Source organism: Hippopotamus amphibius, chromosome 17 (genome assembly GCF_030028045.1).
Source record: "Hippopotamus amphibius kiboko isolate mHipAmp2 chromosome 17, mHipAmp2.hap2, whole genome shotgun sequence".
NCBI classification, from domain to species: Eukaryota; Metazoa; Chordata; class Mammalia; order Artiodactyla; family Hippopotamidae; genus Hippopotamus; species Hippopotamus amphibius.
This window is the reverse complement of record NC_080202.1, coordinates 49,573,424-49,589,276: the sequence shown is the minus strand read 5'-3', so window position 1 is coordinate 49,589,276 and position 15,853 is coordinate 49,573,424. Positions and strand designations below refer to the sequence as shown.

Sequence of the window (15,853 nt, the reverse complement as noted above, 5' to 3'; positions counted from 1 at the left end):
CATATATTGAAATGGAAACTATCTTCCCTGAAACTCTCCTATAAATCTTGTGGTTATACGTAAGATTATATATAAGATACATAAGATAACCTTATAAGTGTACAGACATCTTGATTCTGTCCGTCTGAAGCCCAGGGCACACCCCCTGCCTCTTGAAGACCCAGGTGTTTCAACTGCTCCTTCCCAAGGACTCTCTCTTAGATGGTTTATTTAACAGCTCTGGTGGGGTTTATCAGATCTGCTGTTCGTTCAGTGTCCTTTGTGTGCAGTTTACAATGAGGCCAGGTTGATCTCCGCACCCTGTGAAATTCCAGACAGCATTAAATAACCATAACCTAATTTTTCTGTAACCCTCAGAAACAAACAAAGTGTGCCGTAGAATCAGTCTCTTTCTCTCCTCATTTTCCGTTTGCAATGACCCAGCAGAGAACTCTGGCCAGGGTGCTGGGGCCCTGGCTCAGGGAGTCTGGACAGAGCCCTGGTCTCCATGCTGCCTCCTTTTAGATTTTTCTTTCAGCCTGTGTGCTGACTGCAACCATGGCAGAGAAGATGTGTTTTATGCCCCTACATCATCATGCCCCGAAGAGTAGGAAGACCCTACACAGTGATTTGAAATCTCTAAGCTTAGTCCAGGCTGGGAGAGAGAAGTGTGTGTCCTTTGGACCCCAGGGAGCAGGAAGCATTGGGCTGTGTGTGGTACATAGGCACTCACTCACTCACTCACTCACTCCACAGATGCTTATTGAGATCTGTGATGAGCCAGGCACTGTTTTCGGTGCTGGGGACACTGCAGGAAACAAGGCGAAGTCCTTATCTTCATGGGAAGTATATTCTAGTGTAAGAGGCAGGAAATACGCATATAAACAAGTAAACGTGCAGTGTGGACAAGTGATAATAATTTCTGTGGGGAGTAGTAAATCAGGGAGGTGGGCAGGGTACTATTTCATAAAGGATGGCCAAGGAAGCCCTCACAAATATGGTGACATTTGAGGAGAAGTGGAGGGAGGGAGGAAGGCACGAGGTGATCTTTGTGTTTCAAGCAGGGAGAACACATGTAAAGGCCCTGCGACAGAAACACACTTGACATGTGCAGGAAACAACAGAGACCTGAGTAGCTGGAGCAGAGGAGATGGGGAGGGAGTGGTTAGAGATGAGGTCAGAGTGACGGAGGGTCTCATGGGCCACAGAAAGGACACTGGCTTTTGCTCTGAGGGAGATGGCAGCCTTGCAGGGTTTGGGGCAGAGAGATGTAATCTTTTAAAAGGGGGAGTCATCGTGGCTCATTTGCTGAAGGGCTAAAGAGACCAGTTAGGAGACCGTGGCCATAAGCCAGGCCAGGAGTGGTGGTGGATAGTGGTGGAGGCGGTGAGAAGTGGAGGATTCTGGACATGCCAAGAGGATTTGCTGATGGCTTAGATGTTGGGTGAGAAAGAAAGTCAAGGATAACTCTGAGATTTTTAGTCCAAGCAGCTGGAAGGATGAAGTTTGCCATTTTATGAGAGGAGGAACATCCAGAGAGAAGCAGGTTTGGAGTGGGAGAATCAGGAATTCATTTTTGGACATGTCGACTCTGAGAAGCCTATTAGACATACATGGAGCAGATGGAGATCGGAATCGAAAGTTGAAGGGCGAGGCCCAGGCTGGAGATAAAAACTAGGGAGTCGTTGGCATAAAGCTCCGAGACCAGGGAAATTCAGCTAGGAAGCTGGTGTCTGTAGAGAAGAGAATCCAGGGCTGAGCCCGGGGCCTCCAGCACTGAGAGGCCAGCGAGAGGAGGGGGAGCCTGGGAGACAGGAGGGGGGCCAGTGACAGCAGAGAAGAACCAAGGAAAGTGGGCTCAGCTGTGTCCAGGGATGCTGATGGGCCAGGGCAGGTGGGGACCAATGATTGGCCTTTGGACTTGGCAGCAAGGAGGTCCTGGTAGCCTTCCCAAGGGCAGCTTCTGTGGAATGAGGGGACAGAAGGCTGCTTGGAGCAGGTTCAAGAAGGAATGGGAGCAGGGGGAGTAAAGACAGTTCCCACACCTCCTCAGGGGGGTTTCTGTAAAGGGAACAGAGACACGGGGTGGTAATTAGAGATGCGAGTGGAGTCAAGAGATATTTTTAAAGCTGGGAGAAATAACAGCGTGTTCGTGGGCTGGTGGGAATGAGCCAGTAGAGAAGGGAGAAAAGAGCGACACAGGCAAGGGGGGATTCCAGGAGGACGTCCTTGTCCTTGAGTGGGCGGGGGGTGGGGGGCCCCCCTGCACGCATGCACACATGGGAGGGTCGGCCTCAGACAGAAGCACAGCCAGCTCTTCCCCGGCCACGGGGGGCAGTCAGAGGGTGGGTGCAGATGCTGGAAGTGGGGGGTCCGTGAGGGGCATGTAGAGGTGATCGTTTGAGTGCTTTTATTCTCTCAGTGAAATTCAGGAACACGGTTAACAGCTGGGGTGAGGACGGGATGGAGGCTCTCAAAAAACGCTCCCATCCAGCCAGTGGCGGGCCCGTGTTCTCCGGGTGGTCTCGTCCACACCCGGGACAGGACTCTGGCCCCGGAGGTTATCCAGGCTGTTGAAGGGTCATGCCCATCATCTAGAGCACCTCTTTCTGCCTCCAGGGCTGTCCAACCCATTCCGGGGGCTCCTGAAGCTGGGCACGGTGGAGCGGCGGGGGGCCATGGGCTTCTGGAAAGAGCTCTTCTGCGCGCTCTCCCCGCTGGAGCTGCGCCTCTGCCTGAGCGGCGAGGAGCGCACCTGCGTGGAGAACTGCTCGCTGCTGCGCTGCGAGTCTGTGGGGCCGGCCCACAGCGACGGCCGCTTCGAGCTGGTCTTCTCGGGCAAGAAGCTGACCCTGCGTGCCTCGTGCCGGGATGAAGCCGAGGACTGGCTGGACCGGGTGCGGGAGGTGCTGCAGAAGTGCCGGCCCCAGCAGGAAGAGGAGTGGGTGACCATCCAGTATCCGGACTAACCCGAGGACCCCCCAGAGGCCCCCCAGGGTGGCCACCCCTCCCATTCGAACCTGCTCTCAGAGCCTGAAACCCCCCAGGGCCTGCAGTTGGACTGGTCCTCTTCCCAAGTTCCCGAGCCCGATGCTATTAAAGAATCCCTTCTGTACATGTACACGACCGCACCTGGGTGCCCTATATCTTCTCCCTGTCCTTGGAGTCTCTGAGGTGCTTCCGCATGAGAAACAACGAGAAGATGTTAAGTGACAGCCATGGAGTCGAGACCATCTGAGACATCCTGCCGGACACAAGCCTCGGGGGCCCATCCTTCTTCAAAATCATCACAGCCAAGGCCGTCCTGAAGCTGCAGGCCGGGAATGCCGAGGAGGCTGCCCTGTGGAGGGACCTGGTGCACAGGGTCCTGGCGTCCTACCTGGAGACGGCCGAGGAGGCAGTGACGCTCGGCGGGAGTCTGGATGAAAACTGTCAGGAGGTGCTGAGGTTCGCTACATGGGAGAATGGCTTCCTGCTGCAGTATCTGGCGGCCATCCCCACGGAGAAAGGCCTCGACTCCCAGGGCTGCTTCTGTGCAGGTGCCAACTCTCTGTCCCGCCGCCCCCAGCCTCCCTGCCAGCCTCGCTCTGCCCGCCGTGGGGTTCCTGCTCTAGGCTCTGCACCCCTTCCTGGTCCCCACCAGTGCCCCATCCTGCCCCAGGGGAAGTTGCAGCAACTGAGGCTGTTTGATGATCAGATTATATCCTTTTGGAGCAGGGGCATGGTACCCTTCCAAATATTTTTGCATGCTTTTGCGAGTGTACACGATCTGTTTTTATTTTTACTTTTTAAATTTTTTTTTATAAATTTTATTTTTATTTATCAGCTGCATTGGGTCTTGGTTACTGCACATGGGCTTTCTCTACTTGCGGCGAGCAGGGGCTGCTCTTCATTGTAGTACACGGGCTTCTTATTGTGGTGGCTTCTCTTGTTGTGGAGCATGGGCTCTAGGTGCACGGGCTTCAGTAGTTGCAGCACGTGGGCTCAGTAGTTGTGGCTTGCAGGCTCTAGAGCGTAGGCTCGGTAGTTGTGGTGCTCAGGCTTAGTTGCTCCACCGCATGTGGGATCTTCCCAGACCAGGGCTTGAACCCGTGTCCCCTGCATTGGCCGGCGGATTCTGAACCACTGTGCCACCAGGGAAGCCCCCACAATTTGTTTTTAATTACAAAAATGGGCTCGTACTACTCAGAGCTGTCCACCAAAACTCTGTGGTAATGAGAATGTTCTAGATCTGTGCTGTCCAGGACGATCGCTGCAAGCCACATGTGCCTACCAAGTACTTAAAATGTGACTTCCTAGCGTGAGAGGAACTGGATCTTTAGTTTCCTTTAATGTAAATATATTGAAATGTAAATGAGCACTTGTGGCGCATTGCCGCTGTGTTAGTCGGCACAGCTATACCTCTTGTTCCGCAACTTGGGCTTTTCCTCCTTAGGGGGGTATATTATACATATTCTTCTAGGTCAGCACATCTGCTCTGTGGTTAGCATCGTCCAATCCTGTGCTGGGCCCTGGGCCAGATGCTTTCTTTGGACTGTCTGCTTTAATCCTCATGACAGCCCTGTAGGGGTTTGTCTCTATTTATAGCTGAGGAAGCTGAGTCACAGGGCTGGTAAGTACCTGTCCCAGGTTCACACAGCACGTGATGGCAGAGCCGGAAGAGGACTTGATGGTCCCAGAACCTGTTCTCTTAGCCGGGCCCCCACAGGGCCTCTCCACTCCCTTGCTTTCAAGGCTGCATGACATTCCGCTGCTCACATTCCCTTTCTAGCTCTCCTCGCCAACCCAGACACCTGTTTCCATCACCCTGGGCCCTCCGGGAGGAGGAGGCGGCCTTGCTGCAGAGCGTGCCGCAGGGAGACGGGTGGCTGCACGCGGTCTAGGAGCTGTCCTGTCGGGGAGCAGCCTGTGGGACTAGAGGGGAAAGCCTGCTTCAGGCATCTGGAAGGAAGTGGTCTGCGGTCGATGCCCCCTGAGGATGGAGAAGCTAAGCAGAGCAGAGCTTCCTGCAGAAGATATTTTCAAGCCCCTGCTCACCCCTCGTCCCCCACCTGCCAGCCGCTAACGCTGACATTTTGCCCATCAACCCCATGGGTGCCAGGCTCAGGGAGGAGGCCAGGCCCCCGGGGCTGGCAGGAGGGCTCCCCCGCTGGGGATATGGATGCTGGCAGGCGGCTCTGTTTGCCACCCGCCAGCCTGCCAGCCACACTGAAACTGGGAAGCTCAGGCCTCCTTTCTGCCTGTGGGCACAGCTTGTTGGCCAGGCAGACACCAATCTCTGACATCTGGCTTGTATTTCATAGTCTACGGGGCACTTTCAAAACCTCATTTAAACTTCGTGATAACAAGTAGTAGCTGAATTGGAACCTTGCAAAAATTTGGTGATGGTCAGGATGAGACAGCTGGTCCATCAAAGAGCCAGCCCTTCTAGTCCCCAGGAGGCAGAGGGGACCCTTCCCTGGTACTGTAGGAGGCAGGGCCCGTGCTGGGGATTTGAGCCAGGGCTTGGTGTTGCCCTGGGCACACCCCACGCCCGTGCCCCCACCCTCTCCCCGCCCTGCTGTGGAGGGGCCCCCAGCAGAGGGTCTGAAGCTGGCCCTGAACCGCTGTCTCGAGGCGTCAGGCAGGTCTGGCTTCAGGCTGGCACCAGGCCATGTCCAGACGGCCCTGCCTCTGGCTGGCTTCCCCACCCACTCCCCGCGGCCAGCCCCATGTCCCCAGCTCCTGCCCTGCTTGCTGAGACCCTGACTCCATGGCTTCCGTTTCTGGGCCCCCGTGGAGGGGTGGACCCAGAGGAGGCTGGCATTGGTGTGCAAGCAGTGGGAACATTGAACAGAGGCAGCAAGGGAAAAGAGAATGTGGGCTCTACACCAACCCAACCCAAATCTGGCTCCAGCTGTGCCACTCAATCGGTGCGCGACTGGGCAGGTTTCCAAACCTCACTGTGTATCTGTTTCTTCAGCTGTGAAATGCTGACGATAATTCTTACGGTGTTTTGCCATAAAGATTAGTCAGTAGGGTTGATTCCGAGTGGTGGGAATATGAATGGTGGTTGTTTTTATCTTTGTACTCTCCTTTTTTTTTAAAAGATGTATTTCATTATTTATTTATTTATTTTTGGCTGCGTTGGGTCTTTGTTGCTGGGCACGGGCTTTCTCTAGCTGCAGAGAGTAGGGGCTCCTCTTCATTGCAGTGCATGGGCTTCTCATTGTGGTGGCTTCTCTTGTTATGGAGCGCAGACTCTAGGCATGCGGGCTTCAGTAGTTGCAGCATGCAGGCTCAGTAGTTGGGACACATGGGCTCAGTAGTTGTGGTGCACGGGCTCAGTAGTTGTGGCACATGGGCTTAGTTGCTCCACTGCCTGTGGGATCTTCCCGGACCAGGGGTCGAACCCGAGTCCCCTGCATTGGCCAGCGGATTCTTAACCACTGCACCACCAGGGAAGTCCTTCGTACTCTCCTTTTTAAACTTTCTATTGATTCTTTCCGTCGATAGTGGGCCCTTTCTGCCTTGGCAGTTTCTGTGTTGCTCAGAAGCTGACTCTGGCCCCACCGCTGCTCACCCCCCCACTGTTCTTCTCCCCAGGCTGCTCCCGGCAGATCAGCTTCTCATTTGTACGACCCAAGCTCTGTGCCTTCTCTGGCCTCTGTTACTGTGACATCTGCCATCAAGACAATGCCTCAGTGATCCCAGCCAGGGTCATCCACAACTGGGACCTCACCAAGTGCCCGGTAAGCCTCAAGCCCAGCCTTCTGTGGCCACCCGGGGCCTCTGAGTGACAGAGGAGGGCTTGCTCCTCTTTGTGGCTTCTGTTCATATGTGTGGGGGAGTTTGGCTCTAGGGAAGCCTGGGTCGCTAGTTCAGGCCCCATGATGTGGGGGAGCTGACCAAGAAAGTAATTGGGTGCTGGTCTCCAGCCCCTAGGCAGAGTTCTTTCAGTGCCTGCCTTGGTCCTCAGGTGGCAATCTAAGGATGGTTCACTGCAGCCCCCCATGGATACAGATAAAACTATTTAAAGCACCAGCAACTAGATATGTAGATAAAAATGATGGGATAGATTATATAGATGGATGGGTGGATGGGTTAGGTGGGCAGGTGCATGCATGGGTGGATGGGTAGATAGGTGGATAGATGTGGATGGAAGGATGAGTGGGTGGATGAGGAGGTGGATGAATGGGTGGGTAGGTGGATGAGTGTCGACGGATGGATGGGTGGATGGTGGGGTGGGTGGATGGATGGATGGATGGATGGATGGGTTAGTTGGGTAGATGCATACATGGGTGGATGGGTGGGTTGGTGGCTGGATGTCTGGATGGATGGGCGGATGGATGGATGGACTGGCCAGCTGGCTGCACTTCCCCTGGGAGCAGTCAGCCTTTTCCGTGCATTTTTGCTTTTTTACATAGGCATCTACTTTTTTTTCTTTTCACTGTTCAAAATCATCTTTATTCAGTTGTTTAGCCTTTCTACCCCACCCCCAAGAATACAAACTCCTGCATCTACTTTTTGTAAAGTTTGGGATCATACTGGACTCATACTGCTTTATCACATGCTTTGTTCAGTTCGTATTACATCTTGGGCACTTTTTTAAGTTCGCCAAATGCTTCTGCCTCAGATGTATTCTGCAGTCTTTCAGATTTTCCTCTTCTTCAACTTGAGCTTACCCACTTACATAGCTGTGTTACCATGAGCAAACTGTTGAACTTCAGTTTCCTCATCTGTAAAGGAAATTAACAACAGTGTCTTTCCCCGGGCTGTGTGAGGACTAAAGGAGACAGTACCCACCAGTCACTTAGATGGTGCCTTTTCTCTATCCTGAGGCCTCGCCTTCTGCCCCTAATTCACTTGGTCAGAGTCTGCCTCAAGGGGCACAAACTTGGCTTTCTCCCAAAGGCACAGATTTCTGCTACAACAAGACAGAACACCAGGAAGACGCTGTTTGCTTCTCCTGAGACCCAGGCCTCCGGCAGTGCTGTCTCTCCACGTGGAGGTGTCCGCACGTGTCCCCATCAGAGTCCAGGGAACGAGATTCTCAGAGCCTGCACCACCCCGCCCTCCCCCCCACCGCCCCCGGGGATGGGAACCCCCAGAGACATTAGCTTCACTTTGGCTTTTTTATTGGTTCCCTCATCCCCAGCCCTGCCCTCAGTGCTAGCTATTTAACTAACTACACGGAGAAAATGAAACCTCAAGATGACCACAAATGCAAAGAGCCCTCCGGCCATAAAACACCCTCACTGTTTACAACTTCCGGGTGCGTCTGTTGAGCCGTCTCCTTATTCACTGCTGTAATTTTGTGCCGCTTCCTTTTTCCAACTAGAAGATTATACCATTCCCCTCAGCATGCCTGAAGTCAGGAAATATCCAGCTCTCTCAAAGATGCCAGACCTGGGGAAGCCAGCAAAATTCAAACAAGGAAGTGGCTGGCTGGCAGGTTAGGGGCCCTTTGTCCACTGTTACCACTCTGGCTGACCCACTCCTGCGAGGCCTGGCTGGCACTTGGCAGAAGGTCAGCCCAGGCCTGGGGCTTCTCTCTTTGTCTGTCTCCTCCATGGGGAGGAACAGTCCCTGGGGAGCTCGAAGGCCAAGCCCATGCCTCTCTGCCGCACTTGGCAGTTCTCAGCGCCCGCCTTCCTGTGTGTCAGTTCATCTGAGCCTCACCCAAAGCCTGGGGCTGAGTCGTGGGAAGGGCTGGGGAACAGCAGTTTGACTGAGTCACGAGCCACCGGGCCTTTGTCAGTGGGCTGCGCGTTGGCTGGGGGCTGGTTCCTCAGGGCTCTGGGAAATGGGGAAAGATGGAGTTGTCAGCCGCTGGGGGAAGTGAGAGGTTCTGGTGGAGCAGCCCCCGGCCTAACAGTCTTCCGAGGGCCCTGTTGCATCCCCTTGGGCCAGGGGACAGACACCGGGGCCACATAGGCACCCACAGATTCTGATGGCAGCTCCCATTTACTGAGGATACACTTACATGGATTTCCTTTTAATCTAAACTCAAAATAACCCCATGAGTTAGGTGCTTTTATTTCCCCCATTTTACAGATGAGGAAACTGAGTCACAGAGAGGTTAAGTAAGTTTCATCAGGTCATACAGCTGGGAAGGGGTGGAGGCGGGAGCCAAAGCCCGACTCCTAAGCACTGCAGGGCGGTTGACAGTGGAGAACATCTCAGCTCCTCCATCCTTATCATGGCAAGGAGGAAACTGCAGGGGAGAGGGGCTTCTCTTTAGCAAGTGAGGCAGCCAGGTGCGCAGAGACAACACCTCAGTTTAGACCTGGCCTCTGCTTTCTTCTGGTGGCTCGGATAAGCCACTTTAGCTTCTCTGAGTCTCAGTTTCCTCATCTGTAAAATGGGAATGATGACAGCTTCCTTTCTGAGTTGTTGTGAGGATGAAGAAAGGATGTGGTCGAAGTCCTTAGCCCAGTGTCTGGTAAACAGTAGGGGCTCAGTAGTTGGCTTTGGCATCAGGGTCAGGGCTGAGGGTAGAACCTTCAAAGTCCTATCACGTGGGAGAGGCCCAGATTGATCACTGAGCTCCACGTGGAGACTTGGGGGGCCCTGGTTGGTGCTGCTGGCAGGGGTGGAGGGAGCTCAGGAAACCTCTAGTTAAACTGTCTGATCCGTGGCTTCCTGTGGTTGGAGCCTGACTCAGACCCGTCACCTGGTTCCTGAGCCTGGGGTAGTGGCTGTTTCCTTTCGGCAGGAACATGGGGGCGGGGGGGACAGGAAATAGTGGGGAGGATCTGTGAGGCCCAGGGGGAGAGGCGTGTTGACTGGAGCAGCCCCTCCTCCATCCCAGTATGGTCAGTCGGTCGGTCGGGAGGGGCAGGAGCTGGTGCCAAGGGGGGAGAGTGGGTTTGGACGTCAGATAAACTGGGTTCAAACCATGGCTTGTATGAGCTGTGGACCTTGGCCAAGTCACTTCCTCTCTCCGAACCTCCGTTTCCTCATCTGTAAAATGAAGACGGTACCGCTGCCCTCGGCAGGTGGATGGAGGGGTGAGCGAGTGAGTCGGTACCACAGTGCCAGGCCGTCGGGTGCTCACCAAACGGCCCTCCTGTCTCACCCTCGCTGCCCGCTGGTGTCCGCAGGTCTGCAGGCAGGCCCTGACGTTCCTGACGCAGATCCGGGCCCAGCCCCTCATCAGCCTGCAGCTGGTGAACGCGTCCCTGTGTGAGCACGTGGAGCGGATGCACCTCATCGGGAGGAGCCGGGAGCAGCGGAAGCTCCTGGGAGATGACCTGGGGCTGTGCCGAAGCGGAGCCCTGAAGGAGCTGAGCAAGAGGTGAGCACCCTGGGCGTGGACACACGCACACACACAGAGACACACACACACAGAGACACACACGGGGGCCATGCGCCAGCAAGTGCTCAGGAGAAATGCCAGGGCTGGGTGGAGAAGGCCTTCCCTTTGCGTTTAGGAGTGGCTTTTACTTGTGCATGTATCTGTCCATTCATACGTTTGACAAATATTTATTGAGAACGTGCTCAGAGCCCATCACTGGGCCAGGGGTGTGGGCCGCAGCGCTGAGCGAGGTGCACCTGGGTCCCGCCCTCTGGAAGGCACGCAGGTGAGTAAGGCCGCCGCTACCACGAGGGGCGAGGGCCGGAGGAGAGAGAAGGATGCCCTGGGAGTACAGCGGGGCGGGGGGTCTAACCCAGATTGGAGGAGGGCAGAGGGGGGAAGGCTCCCTGGAGGAACTGACATCCCGGGTAAGGCCTGAAGAATGCGTGGGAACGTGAGGAGACACAGGAAAGAGTGCTCCAGACAGAAGGAGTGATGTGCACGGGCCGTGAACGAAGGCCCCATGCGTGCAAAGAACAGGGAGAGCTTTGGGGGGAGCGAGGACGAAGGTAGGGATGTGGTGAGAGGAGGCCGGAGAGGTAAGAAGGGCTGTGGCACCCTGGCTCCTCCGGTCCCCGCCAGCCCTCCACCCCATGGCAGCTTTGCTGTGCTGCTGGGGCAGCATCTGTCCCCACATCCTCGCGAGAGGACCAGGTTGGGGATGGGACCCCCAGGATGCCTTTCAAGAAGCTCCTTGGTACCCAGGGCCTGGGGGGCCTTCAGTGGTCCGTCGGGGGTGAGGGGTGACGCCTTCTGTGGGGCTGTGCTGTCCTGGGGCCGCAGGAGGGCAGACGTCCGGTGGACGAGCGGGTGGCTGCTGCCCAGTTGGGCTTGGGTGCTGGGTTTCTGGGGAGTGGGAGTAGCTCACCAGCCCGTCCACGTTCCCCCTGCAGCCGCTCCTCCCGGCAGGGCTGGCGCAGGGCCAGGCCTGTGGCCGTCCCATGTCAGAAGCAGCATAAGGTGGGGGAGAGAGCTCAGAGCAGCCTCCACCCAGCCCCAGCCCCGCTGTGTGACTCAGGGGAGTTGCTTCACTTCTCTGAGCCTCAGCTTTCTAGTCTCTAAAATGGGCCAGTGATCCCTGCGTTCATGGGGCCTACCAGAGTTGTGGTGAGGGCCACATGAGGCCCTCCGTGTCTGGGGAGGGACAGAGGCAGGCGGAGACATGGCCCTGGGTCAGGGAGGCGTGAGAGTGAGGGCGGCACGTGAGGGAGGGAGGCAGAGCCCAGAGGGCCAGGGAGGCTCCCGGAGGAGGTGGCATCCGCTGAGGGGTTGTGAAGTTCTTTTCTTTTTTTCGTTTAAAAAATGCAAGTGCTTTTCTTCTTTACAAAGATGGTATTCAAGTCGTGTGAGAGAGAATCATGCAGAAAGTTGGGGTCACCCTTCTCTAGTCTGGCCACCATCAGCACTGTTAGAGCTTCCAGACCCCACTGTGTCCTCCCACACAGGAAAACGGAGTGGCCCCAGCACACACGGCAACACATATGTAGTGAGCTGGGGTTTAGCAAAAGAACCAGAGAAGAAAGGGGAAGGGTGGGCCTGCTTTCCTGGCTAAGGGAACCCCCGGTGGGGAGGGGGTGCAGGAGTGTGGCTCACCAGGACCATCGCGGGGCTCCGTGCAGCCAGCCTGTGGGTGCAGGGGCCAGACCTCCAAGGTCCCCTATGCAGCAGAGGCATTGGATTTTTTTTTGGCCACACTGCACGGCATTAGTTCCCTGACCAGGGATTGAAGCTGTGCCCCCTGCAGTGGAAGCGCAGAGTCCTAACCACTGGACCACCAGGGAAGTTCCTAGAGACGTTTTGGATTTTATTCTGGCAGCGGGAGCCGTTGAGGGCTTTTTTTTTTTTTTTTTTTTGGCGCACGGGCTTAGTTGCTCCGCGGCATGTGGAATCTTCCCAGAGCAGGGCTTGAACCCGTGTCCCCTGCATTGGCAGGTGGATTCTTAACCACTGCACCACCTAGGAAGTCCCGTTGAGGGCTTTTGAGCACAGGACAGTCACATTAAACAGGATAGAGTTCCTGTCTTACAGAAGTTATCATCTCACTAGGTCGATAGGATTTAAAATATAAAGGAGTGAACGAGGCTTTGGAAAGAGTTGCAATGGACAACCATGGTCATGTTTTCTCTCAAAACAGATTTCTTCTCATAGAGCAGCAGCAGCGTCACAGGGAGAGGAAGACACAGGGCAATTGCCCAAGGGCCAAGAAAGGTGAGTGGGGCTGAAAATCCTGCCTGTCCTCCACGCTAAGCCACATGCAAAGGCCCCCTGAAACCCTGGGGGCCAGACACCGAGAACGTCTGTGAGGCCAGCACGCAGGGGATGCTTTTCAAGCTCCCAGGTCTGTGGTGATTTTGCTCGTTGTGATTCTGGACTGAAGCACCCATTTAGTCCTGAGAAACCCAGAGGTAACACAGGTGAGAGAGGTGGGGAATGTAACACTGACTGTGTGTGTTTTCCTCCAAGGGGCTTTTTCCCCTTTCTTCTGCGAAAGAGATGCTCAGGAGAAGGCGAGAGTCAGGTAACTTTGAGGAGGGTAACGTACTGTAGCCAGAGAAAGCAGGGGGATGCAGAGTTAATATTTCCCTTTCTGTGTTCTAGGAGGGCTGTTTCTGGAGAAGGCGGCCACTTTGGCTTAGGGATATGTATAGACCTCTCAACGCCACACGCAAGAGAAACATGGCACAGAAGCTACACGACCAGGAGTCTTCTGATGAGGATGAGATTTTCCACAAGGATGCGGGGTAGATGAGAGGGGACAAGTTAAAAATCTCATCTAAAAAGGGGAAATAATGAAAAGTGTAATTGTTCCTTTTGAGAGTGAAAGCCTTGGCATTATTCTTCTTATCTCAGGGAAATCAGCAAAGCCCCGGCAGAGGACGTTCGGGCTGCAGATTCGGCTCCTGGGGAGACGGGTGAGGAAAGTGAGGCAGCACACGAGACCGGGACAGTGTAAGCCCCGTTCTGCCTCTGACCACCTGCACATTTCATTTTCCAGTATTGGTTTCTCAGCATCACTTGTGAAATACTTCTTCTGATTGTTTTAAAATACATTTATTTATTTATTGGCTGTGTTGGGTCTTCATTGCTGCACAGGGGCTTTCTCTAGTTGTAGTGAGCAGGGGCTACTCTTCATTTTGGTGCACAAGTTTCTCATTGCGGTGACTTCTCTTGTGGAGCATGGGCTCTAGGTACATGGGCTTCAGTAATTGTGGCATGTGGGCTCAGTAGTTGTGGTTCGTGGGCTCTAGAGCTCAAGCTCAGTAGTTGTGGCACACGGGCTTAGCTGCTCTGCAGCATGTGGGATCTTCCTGAAGTAGGGAGCGAACCGGTCGGTGTTCCCTGAATTGGCAGGTGGATTCTTAACCATGACGCCACCAGGGGAGTCCTGACCTAAGCCATTTTGTGATCTACACTTGGCTGCAATGATTGCCCTTGAAAGGTTGCATTGATTAATGATCTTTTACAGGAAAGGTAGATGGCTCCTTATTCAAATCAGGGCAATCAACTAGAGACACCTGCACATTGGCAAAGTTCTCTATTAGCCCCTTCTGCAGAACTCCAACAATCTCCTCTAGACTTGGCATGTGAAAAGAATACTCAGTACAAGCCATCTCCTTTCTTCCTTGAGTGTGAATGAAAGAGGAGGGAAGCAGGCAGGGCAGAATCTTTCAAAGAATGACGTAGCCTTGGGGGCACGACAAAAACTGATTAGAACCAACTAGGTCCGAGATGGCGGAAGAGTCCTTCTTCTCATACTAAAATGTTTAAATCCATAACCAATTCTGACTATGTGCTAAGGAACTAAAATGTCAATAGTTGAATATTTGTCTACCAATAACAAGGGCCTGCAAGAAAAAGCAGAGCTGACTCTCGAATGCCTCATGGTAGCCAGTACTTCCACAAGAGGAAATGTGGGCAAAGGAGGATGACTAGAAGGATGAAGAGGGGCTTCCCTTCCTTGTTTCCCCAGCACAATCAGTCCCTGGGAACTGGAAAATGTATCACCCTCAAGGGGCAGAGATCATTAAATCAAATAAGAGTTTATTCTGGTGCTGTCTCTCCTGGTTCATCAAGTAGCAGTTCTTTACAACATGCTTCACCTCCTGCCCCTAGAGGCTCATCCACTTCTGGCTCCTCTCGTGCAGGCAGTGGGGTTGCCCGACTATTTGGATCACTTGGCCTCCGTCCACCGTGGGACCAAGGTCTGACTTTTCTCCCAAGTTCTCAAACTCATGCACAGGTGTGTGCCCTGTCTTGGTAGGGAGTTCTCCACTCTTTCAAGCTGCTGGGAAATTCAGATTGGGTTGGTTTTTTTCTTTTTAAAAAAACCCAACCCTTGGATAGCCAGCAGGGAGGTGCCCGAGGGACAGGGTAAAGAAGAATGTGTGAGAGCAGCCATCACCCAAGATAGCGCTCCACAGGCCCTGGCCTCTCCTGACCCCACCAAGGGTCAGCCGTGTGCTCCTGGGCTCCCTCCAGCCCAGCCCAGCACCAGGCCTCCCCACCTCCTGCCTCCCCCAACACAGGCCCAGGGCTGTGTGATTCCAGGTGGTTATATAATGACAGTGCCACCTGCGGAAGCTGCAAAGCCTCCTCCACTCCTTCTGCAAAGAAAGTCATTCATCAATCGCATTTAGTAAGTCAGTGAGAGGTAAATAAATTGAGTAACAAATTCTGAATGAACAAGGTTTGATAATCTAGCAAAATGACCACAGATAGTGCTGTTGGCTTAGTAACATGAGGTGAAGAACGGTGCAAACCACGGGACGATCGCTCACGGTCCCCCAGGAGAGCAGTGGGCCTGGGCGACAGTTGGGCGGGGTTCTGCCAGTTGGGAGGGTTCTGCCAGATGGGCGGGGTTCTGACAGTTGGGCGGGGTTCTGACAGTTGGGCGGGGTTCTGACAGTTGGAAGGGGTTCCAAGCAAAGTGAACAGCCCATCAGTTCTTCTGATTTCTTAGTTTGCTGATGCTGCGTGAGAGACATCAGTTCTCTCCATGCCTGCCCAAGCCACCTCCCAAAGTTTCTCACTGAGAGTGAAAACACCTGGTGACTTCAGTGTGCCAGCAAATAGTTACTGTGTCTCAAGCGCGTGACTAATACCACTCACAAGAGGAAGCGGTGGCAGGTAATGGTTACCATCTGCTTGCTTGGTGCCCAGCCCTGGCTTCGGCACCCGTGGAAGCATAGTTTGTTGTGCTCGGTTGACAGTTAGGAAACAGGGTGTAAAGAATGTAGGTAACCTGCTCAAGGGCACAAGGCCACGCATCCAAAAGTGCGAGTTAGGGTTGGAGCCCAGAAGTGCTAGACTCCCACAGGGATGCACAGAAGTACGAGCTGTGGTTGCCACCAAAGAGCCAATAGCAGTGGCAATAATAATGCGGAGAAGGAGGAGGAGGCAGCTGCTGTTTGCTGAGCACCTGCTGTGGGCCAAGTGCAGTACTAGGTGCTGAGGTTCCACTATTGGGTCACAAGAACAGAAGGTCCCATGCCCGCTCACACTCTGTGATGAGTGGGGGGCTGATTTCAATAAGAG

General features: G+C 54.2%; 1 protein-coding gene across 1 annotated transcript in view; it reads left to right on the top strand.

Annotated features, from left to right (window-relative positions):
- Positions 1 to 13,362, top strand: part of LOC130840736 (pleckstrin homology domain-containing family M member 1-like) — a 31,652-nt gene extending 18,290 nt beyond the window's left edge. Inside the window, 7 exon segments of the mRNA XM_057716519.1 lie at positions 2,599 to 3,099; positions 3,102 to 3,518; positions 6,565 to 6,710; positions 10,065 to 10,258; positions 12,453 to 12,526; positions 12,782 to 12,836; positions 12,917 to 13,362. Coding sequence (XP_057572502.1) covers positions 2,599 to 3,099; positions 3,102 to 3,518; positions 6,565 to 6,710; positions 10,065 to 10,258; positions 12,453 to 12,526; positions 12,782 to 12,836; positions 12,917 to 13,067 — 1,538 coding nt within the window. The 3' untranslated portion in view covers positions 13,068 to 13,362.
- The last annotated feature ends 2,491 nt before the right edge of the window (positions 13,363 to 15,853 follow it).